We start from the raw sequence: 13124 nt of genomic DNA on the forward strand, positions 1-13124 counted from the left end.
ATTGAAGCGCCTTAGTTCTTTTTTCGGTAATAGAGGTGGACGGATTCAAGCTCTGTATGCCTGCCGACGGACTCTGCGGCAGGTTGCGGTAAGTGTGGTGTTGGCTCAAAACCATGACCCAGACAAAATACCTTGCGAAGTTGAAACGAACTTGAAGCCCCCGAAAATAATTGTGGGTCCACTGCCAGTCAACGCCAAACCGCTGACCCACAACCATTTTCTCAGCTAAGATCAAACCTGCTGCTTGTTCTTGTTCCAGTCAACAACCTCCCAGACGCAATCTTCACCCAACAGCAATGTCGAGATGCCAGGCTGTTGCGCGGCCGTTGGCACGGCCATCGCGGCTGCCATGCGCAATCCGGCTCTTCACCGCCGGGGCACCTCGCGCCGCTGATGTTCAAGAGCAATCAGCCTCCGCTGTGTCGAAGGAACCGAGCGCCTTGGACCTCGATCCCAACACTGTTCTTCCCGAATTCGAGGCCCAACTGATAAAGGCCGGCAAGGTGCCAATCGGCTCGAGAAGACGTCGGGTGGCCATGCGAATTACATCCAACATTCCCTTTGAGCAGTTGCCGTACCAAGCGTTTCAGGAAGCTAGGAAAATCCTGGCTGCAGACCGACAGGACAAGCTGGCCAAGATTAGTGTGGAACTTGAAAAAATTGCTAAACTGGAGCAGAAAGATGCAGCGCAGGTCAAAGGCGGACAGAAGATGAAGGATGTCAAGCTGGCGAGTTTGCGCAGAGAGGTGGAGCGGTTGAAGTTGTTGGCTGATATAAACGACCCGCTGGTGAAGAAGAGGTTTGAGGATGGACTGGGTGAGTTGCAAAGAAATAAAGGAAGGAAGCAGGATGAAGAAGGGCGTCAGTTGGTCATGTCTCCTGCTAATGTGTTCTGGACCCAGGTGATATGAACAAGCCCATTTATCGTGCCCTCGCCGAGAAAAAGTGGCGATCATACGACTACCGACTCATCACCCAGCGAATTAAGCAGTTCAACATTGTTCCAGATGTTCTTCCCAAGCTGGAGCCCACCGCCGACGTGCAGCTCTTCTTCCGCCAGTCGAAAATCCCCCCTGGCGAAATCGTCGACAGCCTTGTAAGCGAGAGTGCACCTCGTCTACGAGTTCAGGTTTTCGACAAAGGCGAGCGGCTCATCACCATTGTTGTGGTCGACTCGGACGTTCCTGATGTCGGCAGCGACACCTTCACAAAACGATGCCACTTCTTGGCGGCAAACATCCCCCTTGACCCGACGAATACCTCGCTGCCGCTGACTAGGATTCGGGCCCAGGACCAGCTGGCTGTGCCGTGGCTGCCTGCCTTTTCGCAAAAAGGCGCTCCTTACCACAGACTAGGTGTTTACCTGCTCGAGCAGAAGGCCGGCGAGAAAGTCGACGTTGCCAAGCTGAAAGAGCTGTACTCTGGTCGCGACGGCTTCTCTCTCAAGTCCATGCGCGACAAGTTCAACCTGCAGCCGTTTGGGTTCAACATTTTCCGCTCGGTTTGGGACGAGCACACGGCTGCTGTTATGGCCCGACATGGCATCCCTGGTGCGGACGTGGAGTTTCGACCTACGCGTGTGCACAGCATGAAGCCGCCCGTCAAGGCACGCGGATGGGAAGCCAAGCGACAGGGCCCCAAGTACCGCCACCTTTGGAAGTACACCAAGCGCATCAGGGGTATCTCCAATGCCAGGGGCTGGATCAAGAAACGGTGATGAGTGGATGAGGCCGGCAAAGCTGTGTATCATATTGTGTACATTTACGCGAGAGAAGCGAGGTCTATGTATACAAGAACTTCTTCGTCACGGATGCGACTTGCACCTGTCTCTGTTCCTGACTTGGTCCGCATTACGAATTATGAGTGGTCGTCTTGTCGTGAAAGCAGTATCTCTAGGTTTAGGGTGTAATCCGGTATTCATGTTGCCGTGGAAACGCAAAGACCATAGTAAGCGTAATTGCAGTAAGAACATGATTCATACCGCCAAGGCTACCAGCATCTTTAGTCTACTGACAATGGGGGGTGTATCAACTTTCTCTTGGACATGTGCCACGTATCGACGCAACTAGGGACTTGGAGGTCTTGTAATGTTAAGCACAGACCAGGAAAGGCTCGAATGCTTTAATCAGCAACACTGCATAGGTCGGGGGCTAAGCCGACAAGTCGTAGATAGATGGTAGATCTCGAATCCATGATGGCCGGGATACAAGACTTGAATAAGTACTTGATGGTGACGATGACAGAGGAGAGTTGCCACTGGCAGTGCTACGAAAGATTACCAAAGAAGGGCCTGGCCCCGTGGTCCTGGGGAGTAAACTGCAGCGGCTGACTGAGCTCACAATTTCAGGCATTCGCCTTCGTGCGGATACTCCAAATCAGGAACTGAATTGCGTAAAGGAGAGCAAGTCTCTGCACAGAACTGGTTTTCACCACGACTACATCTCTTGACTTTCGCTAGAAGGACAACGGGTAATAGGCGGCTCTGGCTGCGCGTTGAACTGAACTGACATGCTTTACCTCATCCGCACCTGGTACCTTATTTGAAACAGCAGAACGCTTGATGAAGCTTCCCTGGGGGTTTAGAGAGAATGTCTTGAAGAGCTAGCCGTTGACAAGGCACTTCACCTGATGCAATGGCAAATCTCGGTGACGCCATCTAGATTAGGCCACGATAGAGGAGTGATTCAGACTAGCTCGCGTCACCGAATTCGGAGCCGAGTTTTTCATCACCATGAGCGAAATCATAGAAATCAGCAACATTCTGCCCAAAGAGCTCCGTGGTAAGGACGGAATCCAGCAGGTCTACCAGCATTTGAATCATGCAGTGACGAGGAAGCAGGGTAGCTATTAGCAGGTACTAGTCGCGGAGACGTCGGATCGGGGAGAGGGAAATCTTTGGCGAATTTCAAAGAAAAATGGCTGCTGATGGGGCTGTCGAGTCTAATGCGGACCTGTGCCCCTTTCAAGCCACTAGGGAGTCACACGCTAGGGGATTTGATCTCTGGAGACTCGGGGAGGAGACATGGCAATGCTGGCTCACATTGCCGCATGATGGTCTCATAAGCGGCCGGTCCAGGATGGCAGCCGTAAAGCAAAGACAAGGCGCACGTGCGGCTGATTTGGCGCAGATGATATCGACAGCCCTTCTTTTCGGATTGCCTAATGGCCTGTGCTGAAACAAAGTCGGGCTGAAGAGATCCCTGCCAGCCTCTGCGAGCTGACTTTGAGCCCCAACTGATGTGTGCCGTCAGCCTCGACTTTTCTCTTCTCCGCTCAAATATATAACCCATCTCTCAAGCACTCTTGAAGAGCCGTGCCGTTTAGCTGGTTTTGGAATTGCCAGAATCGCGTGCGAGTTTTCCTTCAAAATGCCCGGTACAGGAATCACTGGACCCGTGTTGTTATCTGTCGCAGCCCTGGCGGGATACCTACTTCTCGTGAGGCGCCTGCGCCATCAGCGGATGCGTTCCATCCTGAGCAAGTACTGCCGCTATGTCGATAGTCCTGAGGCAATCAACGCCATGACGCCGGAAGACGCCTTCGCCATCCAAGCACTCGTTGCTGAAGTCGAATTCCCCTCCATGTTCTCCGTCGCCCTATTCCTCGCCCTGTTCCAGGTGCGTGGTTGTTCTGGCACGAGGCAAGATGGCAGGCAGATGGCAAGCTGACGTGACGGTAGGCCTTTGGCATCCCGTCCATTTCCCGCCTTCTCGTGGCCACCGGGGAGCTGTCGCGCAAGTCGACGGCGTCGAAGCGGGCGGCAGATACGGGCGTGCTGGTGACCGAGATTGTCTTTTGTGCACCCGGAACAGACCGCAGCGTTTCCGCCATCGCTCGCATGAACTGGATCCACGATCGCTACCGCAAGTCTGGCGCCATCAGGGACGATGACATGCTCTACACGCTCGGTCTGTTCGCCTTGGAGCCGATTCGATGGGTCCAAAGATTCGAATGGAGAGCTCTCACCGACCTGGAGCGTTGCGCAATAGCTGTTTGCTGGAAGAAGCTGGGTGATGTGATGGGCATCTCCTACTCTCCACTGCCCTCTGGCGCGAGAGGATGGCAGAATGGACTGGAGTGGTTGGAAGAGCTCGAGACGTGGAGCAAGCAGTACGAAATCCAACACATGACGCCTAGCACGAGCAACACGGCACTAGCTATTTCCGCCCTCAATGTCGTCTTGACCAACGTTCCCAGAATGGTCAAGCCCGTAGCCGCGCAGTTCGCCGTTGCCTCCTTCAGCCCTCGACTGAGAACCGCCCTGGCGTTTGACAAGCCGCCCCTCTGGGTACGAGGGGGCTTGTCCCTGGTTTTGAGTATCCGAAAGCTGCTTCTAAGGCACTTGTTTCTTCCCAGGCCGCTTTTTATGCGCAAGAAATGGTCCAGCGAAGCCGAAGCCAAGACTGGCTATTATAATTCCGAGCACTACATTGCCCATCCTTGGTATGCTCGGCCTGCCTCCAAGTGCAGATGGAGCTGCAGGTCATGGATCCTATTGCTTACAGGGGGCTACGTCCCGTCACACAACACGCCCGAGTTTCGTCCCCAGGGATACAGGATTCCAGACGTCGGCCCAGCAGGGCTGGAGGGCCAGAGCACGGAAGATGTGGAAGCAGCAAAACACATGATTCGAAAGATGCAAGCCTGTCCGTTCCACCCTGGGAAGTAGAAGTGAGCTGGTGCTTGTCAGCTTCGGTATTTGATGGCTCAGTGCGAGTCTTGTGTCTTGTTGGCTTGCAATGAAGGCTGGGCTCTTCGACTCTTCACCATCACCCCTGACCTGATGCTGGCCAAAAGCTTCGCCAAGTATATAGCATCAGTCTTGATCCCATAATTCTTAACTCTGCCTCATCTCACACACACCTCACACACAACAACAGCAACAACAATAAGCAAAGACACGCTTTGGCAGCGGATACCAAAGAGCAAAGACTGAATGCTCTAGAAGACATGCATTACTTAAGAAACTTTGTGGCAGGATTTCAAACCTGCTGCAAGGCGTGCAGAGAAGCGAGTTTTGGCTAGGATTTAAAGGTAAGCCCGCATCTACGCAAGAAGCGCGTGCCGCTGACTTTTGACACCAAGACACCCGTCATGGAAACTTGAGACGATGAATGGCCTTATAGACTAATGCAAGTGAAACGAGATGGTGGCCATAATGGCTGAAGCTGGAAATTTTTAAAGTGCATATGCGGAAACGGATTGATGTTAGTACGTTCCCATACTGATCTGTTGAGTGGGTTGTGTCTGTCAAGGGGTGTGTGTTTGTTGCGCAAATGGTCAACGTCTTTTAGTACATGGTTTCACACGTTGGCGAGTCTGGATGTTTTTGTTGTCTTCTCTCCCGTCCCATCTTGAATAAGAATTACCGTAAATTTTCTGCCCGTGCTGAAAGGAAAAGTTGGCAGCGGCTTAGCCCAGCTGAAGCAACCACAACTCGAGGTTTCAGAAGCCTACTGAATTTCGGCAGGTGAGGCCCGTAGGCCAGTTTATCATTGTAATGGATCAAGTTTGAGAGCTGGACAGGGCACGCGGCTCTGGAACCGTCCTCGCCCTTGAAGAATACATTAGTCATGGCAGTGTATTATGCTGGCTCAAACACGTCTGTACCTCGACGCATGAGGGAAAGCACCGTGCCGCGACAGTCGGATGCTTAGGATTCCAGCACCACATGATTACAACGAAGAAGGTAGGTTGACTGGGAGGTTGCAGTCCACGGAGCACTGTATAGGATACTGAGAGTCTAATTCTGCGGTGCAGAGCAGCCTTCGGGGGAAAAGTTTTGGCCAGCACGGATGGATGGCCCTCACTGCTGGATGATATGTGACTCGTCACCATCTGCTCATGACAGATTGCTCCAGTACGTAGCTCATTTTACACGGGTCTACGGAGTACGGAGTACAGGCGGTTGGATGTATCATGCGGGTGAAACACGCACGCCACGCTGAAGTTGCAGCGGTAGGACGCTGGCAGCAAGCTGTGCAGCTGGATTCCACCTCAGCTGACGCCAATTAAGACATCAGTTGCAAACGGAAGCAGCTATCTAAGCCGGATGACCTCGTTCCACAGATTGGGTACGCCGAGAATCCCATGCATATAGCCATGAAGATACACCGGCCCAACCAGCTCAAACGTGTTTAAAGGCATCGTGCTCGCGGCCCGTATGCTAAACGGCAGTCTTGCACCGGTAAACAAGCACACCCAGTCACCAAGCTCGTTGGACGGAAAGAACAATCCAAAGGAGCCGTTGCTCGTGAGGCCAAAGCGACGACCGCCGCAAACTCGCCGAAGGACCAGGGCGAGGAGCTTGTAGAACTCCTGCACCTCGGCAGAACAGGTTGGTTCGTTGAAGTGTCCCATTGCCAGCCGTCGCCAGACCTGGACTGGTATGCCTGGCGGGTACGCCTGCAACGGATCTTTCGGCATTCTACCAAAAGTGTAGTCGAGCCGGGTTTCAGATCGTTCCTGATGAAGAATGGAAAAGAACAGGTTGGCCATGTCGGCCTCTGATGTCGCCTCAGCTTTCTTGAATGACATGCGGAACAGATGCCTCCATTCGGCCAATATGGCAAGGGACTCGTGAGTGGTGCCGGACACGGGATACGGCTTGCCGAGGGCGATAAGACGGTCGACACGACGTCCTTTTAGCTCGAGAATATTGTCGGGCTGCAAGGTGACGCACGACTCGGTCGACGGCGTGGCGTCGTAGAGCATCCTCCTCATCTGGTCTGCCACACGGGCGATTCGGTCTCGAGTAGCTTGCAGGCGCTGTTCTGTGCGCTCCGGATCGTCTTCCTGGCCAAAACTGGCAAGAGCAGCGGCATCCTCCATGACGGCTTTGACGGCACTGGAGGCAAGCAGCTCTGCACCACCCTCGGTCCCTATGAAGAGCTCGCTCGTCAGGCGGACCGTCCAGTCTGGCGCCCAGGAGGGAAGTCCCGGCACGGTCGGGTTGTACCCCGAGCCAGCGTGGGTGAGAAAGGCAAGCTGATTCCGGGGCGCCGTCGTGACAAGGGCGTTTCTTACTACGTCGACGAAGAGCTGGCGCAGCGGCGTGGCATAGTCTGGCGTGAGGTAGACGTTGGACAGGCTCGAGAGTCCGCACAGAGCATAGATGCGGTCGTGCGGCTTGGAGGCGTCAAAAACGGACGACGAGCGATAGATGGCCGCGAGATAAAACACGAGCGAGAGCGTCTCGTCCCTGACGAGGGCGAAGCGCCGCACCATGCTGACATTTTGGAGAGCCGCCACGCCGGCCAGGCCCGAGTGGCCGATCTGGCGCGCCAGCACGCCCAGCTGGTCGGCGTCCAGCTGCAAAGACTGCGTGAACCAGCTGAACCGTTCCCAGCTCAGCGAGGAATCGCCATACCGGATGATGACGTTGCGTCGCGCGCGGACGACCTCCTGGATGACCCAGACGCGGGTGAACCAGCTTGTCCGGAGCATCCTCTTAAGGGCGCGCGCGGCATCCACGGGCATCCGGTAGTCCGGGAGCTTCGCGTGTCCCGTCTGGCGGAGGCGGTTGACCAGGAACATGCGGTTGACGAGGGCGGTGGCCAGGTCGGCCGTCTTAGAGTGGCCCAGCCATACGACGACCCGGGAGGCGTTTTCGTAGATGCGTGGCATCAGGGGGATCTGCTGCGCCTTGTCTCCGTGCACGGCCTGGTCGATGCAGATGTAGTCGATCCAGACGGTTCTGCTGCGGTAGCACGAGCGCAGGGCGTGCAGGACGTCAAAGGCAGACTTGGTGACGGAGTGCGGCTGGCCGTTGACAATGATTGCGTGGCTTGGCTGGTCGTTTCCCCAGCTGTACGAGATAGCCGTGTACTTCAACGACTTGTCATCGACGGAGTGGCAGCGGAGGGAGCAGCGGACAGGGCTGCTGCCGCAGCCTGGGAGGATCGTGAGCAGACGGAAACCCTGCGCGTCCAGCTTTCTGGTTGCAACCTGATGTCGTCGCGGGTCTGGTTGGAGAACAAGTCGGGCCAGCAGGTCCAGAGCCTGCTGATAAGAAGCGGCTCCCACATGAACAAGCCGCGCCAGCATCCTCGACAGGTCACATTCCAGCGCCTCCAAGCCCTCTTTGACGGCTATGAAAACTGGACGATGACCAAGTCCTGCAATGGGCGAGTCCCGCTTCAGAATTACATCCCGCGGCGACACAGGAGCTGCGTCCTGCGCAATGAGGGCCAGTCCGACCAAGAACGTGGGCAGCGCCTTGACAAGGGCATTCAAAAGCGCTATGCCGAGCGAGTACCAAAGAATGGACATGAAGCTCTTGCGACCCTTGCTCCCCGTTACCTCTAAGTGGACCTCGCCCAACTCGAGCGTCGGCGCAATAAGCACCCAGAAATACCGGGGCGTCTTGATACGCAAGCGGGGCGAGCCCGACACCCACGACCAAAGTACTATAGCCATGTGGCACACCCCGGCCGGGCTGTTCCAGAAGATATAGCGGGCGGCCCGGCGCAGCAGCGCGTCAGGGCGCCCCGGGCGGGGAAGCAGCTGTCGCGTGCGCAGCCCAAAGCTCAGCAGAAAGAGGGACAAGAGGACTAGGTCCTGGCCTCGGTCGGGGGGGTCGGGCGTGACGCTGCTCCTCACAGCGCCGGCGAGCATCCAGGCGAAGGTGGCGGCGAGGTCGGCCAGGACAGAGGAGACGGCGTACTCGATGATGCCAGCGAGAAGCAAAAGGGAGAGCTTATTAGGAAGGGGAGCATTGCGGTCTAGGGGGGACGGGTAGGTGACGAGGCATAGCTCGGTGAAATGGAGGAAGTACTCGCCGCTGCGGAAGTAGAAGGGACGCATCGGGGCCCGTCTGCGATGAATGACGTGGGGGGTTGTGTTGGTCAGGAAGAGACAGGTGGTTGATGAGGATATACCGAGTGAATGTGAGGGCGGCGACCAGCACGGTGTCCTGCAGTGCAACTGTTGGACCAAAAACTGCGACGCCACACCAAGTACGGCTTTACTGGGCATCTTATGCTGTGACAGTGCGGCTGCGGCTGAGCAGGGCCGGGCTAGCGTTGCTAAGCCGCGCGAGTCTGCCTTGGCTGAGTGTAAGCTGCGTACTGAGTACGGCAAGGAAGCCCTCGATGGTGGAAGTTCGAACGGCAGTGCGCATCGCACATTACACCAGACGTCGAGGCAGCTGTTGTTGGGATGCGCAGGGAAAACATGACATTGGACTTAGGGCGGTGAATGCAGCAAAAGGCTGCAGACCGAAGAACCCATCCTCGCGGCAAATGTGAAGGAATTCTAAGATGAGCAGGACTCTATAATTAAATACAATCTATCATGTATAAGGAAATAAAGACGGAAATGAAAACTTCCCACTACAAAGCTTTTCGGGAGTTGTATGACTCGGGATGCTGAGATTAACGAGAGTATTGCATACAATCGTCAGGCCCTCGACTCCTCACGGTACCTGCACCTTCTCAACATCAATTTCAATGTGACGGCGAATCAAGTTGGGCTCCTCTTTTCTCATGTAAAAAGATGTAGCCGACGGCTTTTGAACAGTTGGATAAAGCAAACGAGTCCGTTCCAAAGGACGTTCGGACCATTCCTCGCAAATAATATCCCAGACTTGTATCCACTCAGCCTCATCACCGCGGATGTCGCAGAAGTTTGCCTTTGGGATGCAGTATTTTGCGAGTGTGTCACGGTACCTGAGAGAGTTAGAGAGTGCTGACAAGGCAAAGGCAGGCAGGCGGGTAAATGGCATAGAAAGAGACATACGTGTTGGGATCCTTTTGAATGGCTGTCGCGATGGTCATTTCCACTGTCTGCAGGTTTCTTTCCTTAGCCATCCTGGCTGCCAGTGAGGCTCCAAGGCCACTGTGGAACATTGTGAGGCGAGGATCGGAAAAGGCTTTGATAGCTTTGGCAGCATGTTGGCGCAAAACGGAGGGAATAGTGCGCGAGTCCAAAACGCTGTCGCTCGCGCTCTCGACTTGAGTTGCGGAGTTGGGCAAGGCATGGACTTGGGAGGCCAGGAGGGCGAAGCTGGCGATGAGTTTGGAGAAGAGCATCTTGACTCTAAAGGTTGTGAGAGGCTGGAGGGTGAAGAGAGGGGCAAGGGGTTACGAAAGAAAGAGTATTGGAAACAAGAGTGAAAGAGGAGGTTGGAGCTGTAATTTTGAACTTGAACAAAGGGGAGTGACAGCCTCGGAGCTTTATATAAATCTGCGGGAAGCAAGAAATCGGGCCTTGGGATGAGATTGACATTGTTGCCAGGCCGGCCCGGCTGAGAGGCTCTCTCTTTTCTTTTCTTTTTTTTTTCTTTTTCCTGTCCCTGTTCTCCTAGAATCCCGGTAAATGTCCCTATAGCATTCCCGTTACTCTCTTGGCAGCTTTTAAGAGCAAGCGCCGCAAGGGTCCTCCGAGTTCCCCCCCGCTAGTGATAGCCAATCTTCGAAGTAGCGTGTGAAAATGGGTATCCTGAATACTGTGCCCATTCTATGAATGGGCATCTTGACGGTTCTTTCAGGCACCTGTGGGTACCTATCTTTCGGTAGAAATGGGTAGGACCCTTACGGGCACCAGCGGGTCGTTACACTTGACCTTACCCCGGACCCTTGGTGGCGCTAAACTTAACAGGGCTCGAAATCACCTAGCAGTTTCCCGTTTCGGCGCTCCAGCCGTGACAGCGGTTCAGGTGGGGCGAGCGGTAAGCGGTGGCTGCGGTTGGCTCCTTAGTCAGCTCGGCAGCCGTCCTCAATTTCGGCAGTGGGCCGTGGGCTGTGGGCACCGCCTTACTAGCCTTAACTAGCCTTACCAGCCTTACTAGCCCTTTTCACCCCACCAGCAGCTAGCATCAACCAATATTTATTGACAGTCTACTATTCCGTACTCCGTACTACTGCAAAGCTCACGCATGCTTGGTTCACGCGGCTGGCTGTCCATTGCTATGCCTTCTAGAAGCCCTTGGGAATGCACAGACTCCCGAGTCTGTCGAAACAACAAGCATTGCCTACCGACTATCCCTTTTTGGAAATACATACCCGCGTACACGACTGAATCAGCTCTCTTACTCTACCCATCGGCCATCGGCCATCAGCCTGCCAAGTCCTCACTTACGCACTTCTCAGTCCAGTCACCGAGCCGTACTCCGTAGTTCTTGTCTATACCGGTACGGAGTAAAGAAACCCGCGATTCCTTGGCCCAGGGGGGCCAAGTTGCCGCCAAGCAAGCAATAATTTGAAACACCCCTCGGTCTAGTCGATGCGGCCTGCACCTTGCAGAACGACTTTGGCTTGGCAGCTTGGCTGCAGCCTCCAACAGCACTTGTTTGCATGACTCGAGTCTCTCGCCATTCAAGGCGCTCGCTTGCTCTAGCATGCACGTCTCCGGAATGGTTAGAGGCGGCAGGCACTTGACTCAGCCATTACTCAGTACTGGCGTCGACTTCTTGCCCTGCTCTTTCCCCCTGCAACAATCAGAGGGGCAACGAATCTGGCAGCCATGCTCAGCCGCACGTCATTTCCTGCTGTTCCTTGTCGCCGCCAAGCCACGTTCAAGTGGATTTTGCCAAAATCGAGTGTTAGAGAGACAAGCACCCAACATGCTGAGGCGTCTTGACGTACACGCGGGGCGACCCAAGGCCTGTAGCTATAGCTTTAAAACGAAGGTGACCTACTAGGGCCGGGCTATTCTAGAAGATAAGCGGGCAGTCTAGCGCAGTAGCGCGGCAGGGCGGCAGCCTGGCCAGGGAAGCAGCTGATGTATATGCAACGTCAAGATTAGTTGAAAGAGGGATAAGAGGATAGGATGCCAAGGCCGTGATCCAAGGACGCATGCCTGGCGAGCAAGACTTGCGTACTCGGCATAATTGAGATGGAGCCTTACTAGAATCAGTAAGGATTTACAACACAGTTTTCTGGAAGCACCTTATAACACTATGAACCCTGTTCTCGATATATCGGGGCTAGCAGGAGCCGCTTACCTGCCGTATTGCTCACAGATTTTCAATAAAATGCTAATAACAAGGATATCGATAGTACAAACTTTCCCCCTCATTTATAACACCTTTGTATCTCGAGGCGTACTCGAGTGCTCCAGGCGTGCGTACTTGGATCATGGCCCTAAGCCTCTATTAGGGAGTTGGGCCTAACGCCGCATCCCGTGGCGCTAGCGAGCATGTGGGAAAATACAGCGGCAAGGTTGGTTAGAATAGATAAGATAGTGCACTTGATAGCACTGGCGAGGAGGCTTTTTAAGGAGAGGCGTATTGCGGTCCAAAGGGGGGTAGGTAGGAGAAGACGCGTGGCTTAGAAAGTGCAGGAAATATTTACCGCTATAGAAGTAGAACAGGCGCGCAGGGATTATCTGCGCATGATGATATGTCAGTTTGTAGGGATTCGTATTCGGTGAAAGCGAAAGAGGCTTGTCGTTGGCAGAGATATACCAAGTGCGAGTGCGTTGTCATCTAGTCCAGTCAAGCTAGGGTACATAGTTTGCGGCTGAGCAAAGCCAGCGTAGGGAAGTCGGGGGAGTCTGCCTTGTCTGAGTTGATTACATGACATATGGAAGCTTGTAACAGCGCCAAGGTCGAACCAAAATCCATATATAGGCCGTGGATCAGAGACTCTATACAGAGTAGAAGCTACACTTTGCCCGACTGGGACGGGGCCTGCCCGGGTCGCAGATGATGACCGTTATGCGGAGTACATGTGCGCATTTTCCACTTGTTCTAATCTTTATAGCGCGCAGCCGCTATTCAAATTCCTGGGGGAAACACGATATCAGATGAAAGTTTTGAATGTTGCAGCAGGCTGCAGACCTGCCCTGGCGGCAAAGATCAGAGTATAAGCCAAGACAAACGGGACTTCATAATAGAGTCATCGTATATACAATGGAGTAAATGCCGGACAAGTATGTAGAGTCATGTCCGATCGGGGATTTTTGTACAGGAATGGGATTGCGACAATTAACCAGAACATTGCGTATAATCGACATGCCCTTCTCCTCATACCCCCACATCAAAAATTCTAATGCCACGGCCCAATAAGACACTTTGCTCTGCTCTGATGAAGAAAGAACTGGGCGCTGGTGGCTTGCCGGCTGGATGAAGTAAGTAGGTGTGCTGGATAGCGTGCTGGGCCCACGTTCGGCTAGCAATATTC

The 13124-nt window shown here is 54.2% G+C and overlaps 4 protein-coding genes across 4 annotated transcripts; 2 read left to right on the plus strand and 2 right to left on the minus strand.

The window, feature by feature from the left end:
* Positions 1-296: 296 nt before the first annotated feature.
* Positions 297-1717, plus strand: UV8b_07094 (uncharacterized protein; the record flags this gene model as incomplete). Its single annotated transcript, XM_043144591.1, has 2 exons — positions 297-816; positions 903-1717. 2 exons carry the CDS (start codon positions 297-299, stop codon positions 1715-1717), a joined length of 1335 nt encoding a protein of 444 aa, XP_043000526.1.
* Positions 1718-3368: 1651 nt separating this feature from the next.
* Positions 3369-4669, plus strand: UV8b_07095 (uncharacterized protein; the record flags this gene model as incomplete). The annotated part of the gene is made up of 2 exons (XM_043144592.1): positions 3369-3617; positions 3680-4669. 2 exons carry the CDS (start codon positions 3369-3371, stop codon positions 4667-4669), a joined length of 1239 nt encoding a protein of 412 aa, XP_043000527.1.
* A 1370-nt stretch (positions 4670-6039) lies between these two features.
* UV8b_07096 (uncharacterized protein) lies at positions 6040-8805 on the minus strand (the record flags this gene model as incomplete). Its single annotated transcript, XM_043144593.1, has 1 exon — positions 6040-8805. The coding sequence occupies one exon, from the start codon at positions 8803-8805 to the stop codon at positions 6040-6042; it is 2766 nt and encodes a 921-aa protein (XP_043000528.1).
* A 610-nt stretch (positions 8806-9415) lies between these two features.
* Positions 9416-10031, minus strand: UV8b_07097 (uncharacterized protein; the record flags this gene model as incomplete). The annotated part of the gene is made up of 2 exons (XM_043144594.1): positions 9416-9668; positions 9739-10031. The coding sequence occupies 2 exons, from the start codon at positions 10029-10031 to the stop codon at positions 9416-9418; spliced, it is 546 nt and encodes a 181-aa protein (XP_043000529.1).
* Positions 10032-13124: the final 3093 nt, after the last annotated feature.

Source organism: Ustilaginoidea virens, chromosome 5 (assembly GCF_000687475.1).
Source record: "Ustilaginoidea virens chromosome 5, complete sequence".
NCBI classification, from domain to species: Eukaryota; Fungi; Ascomycota; class Sordariomycetes; order Hypocreales; family Clavicipitaceae; genus Ustilaginoidea; species Ustilaginoidea virens.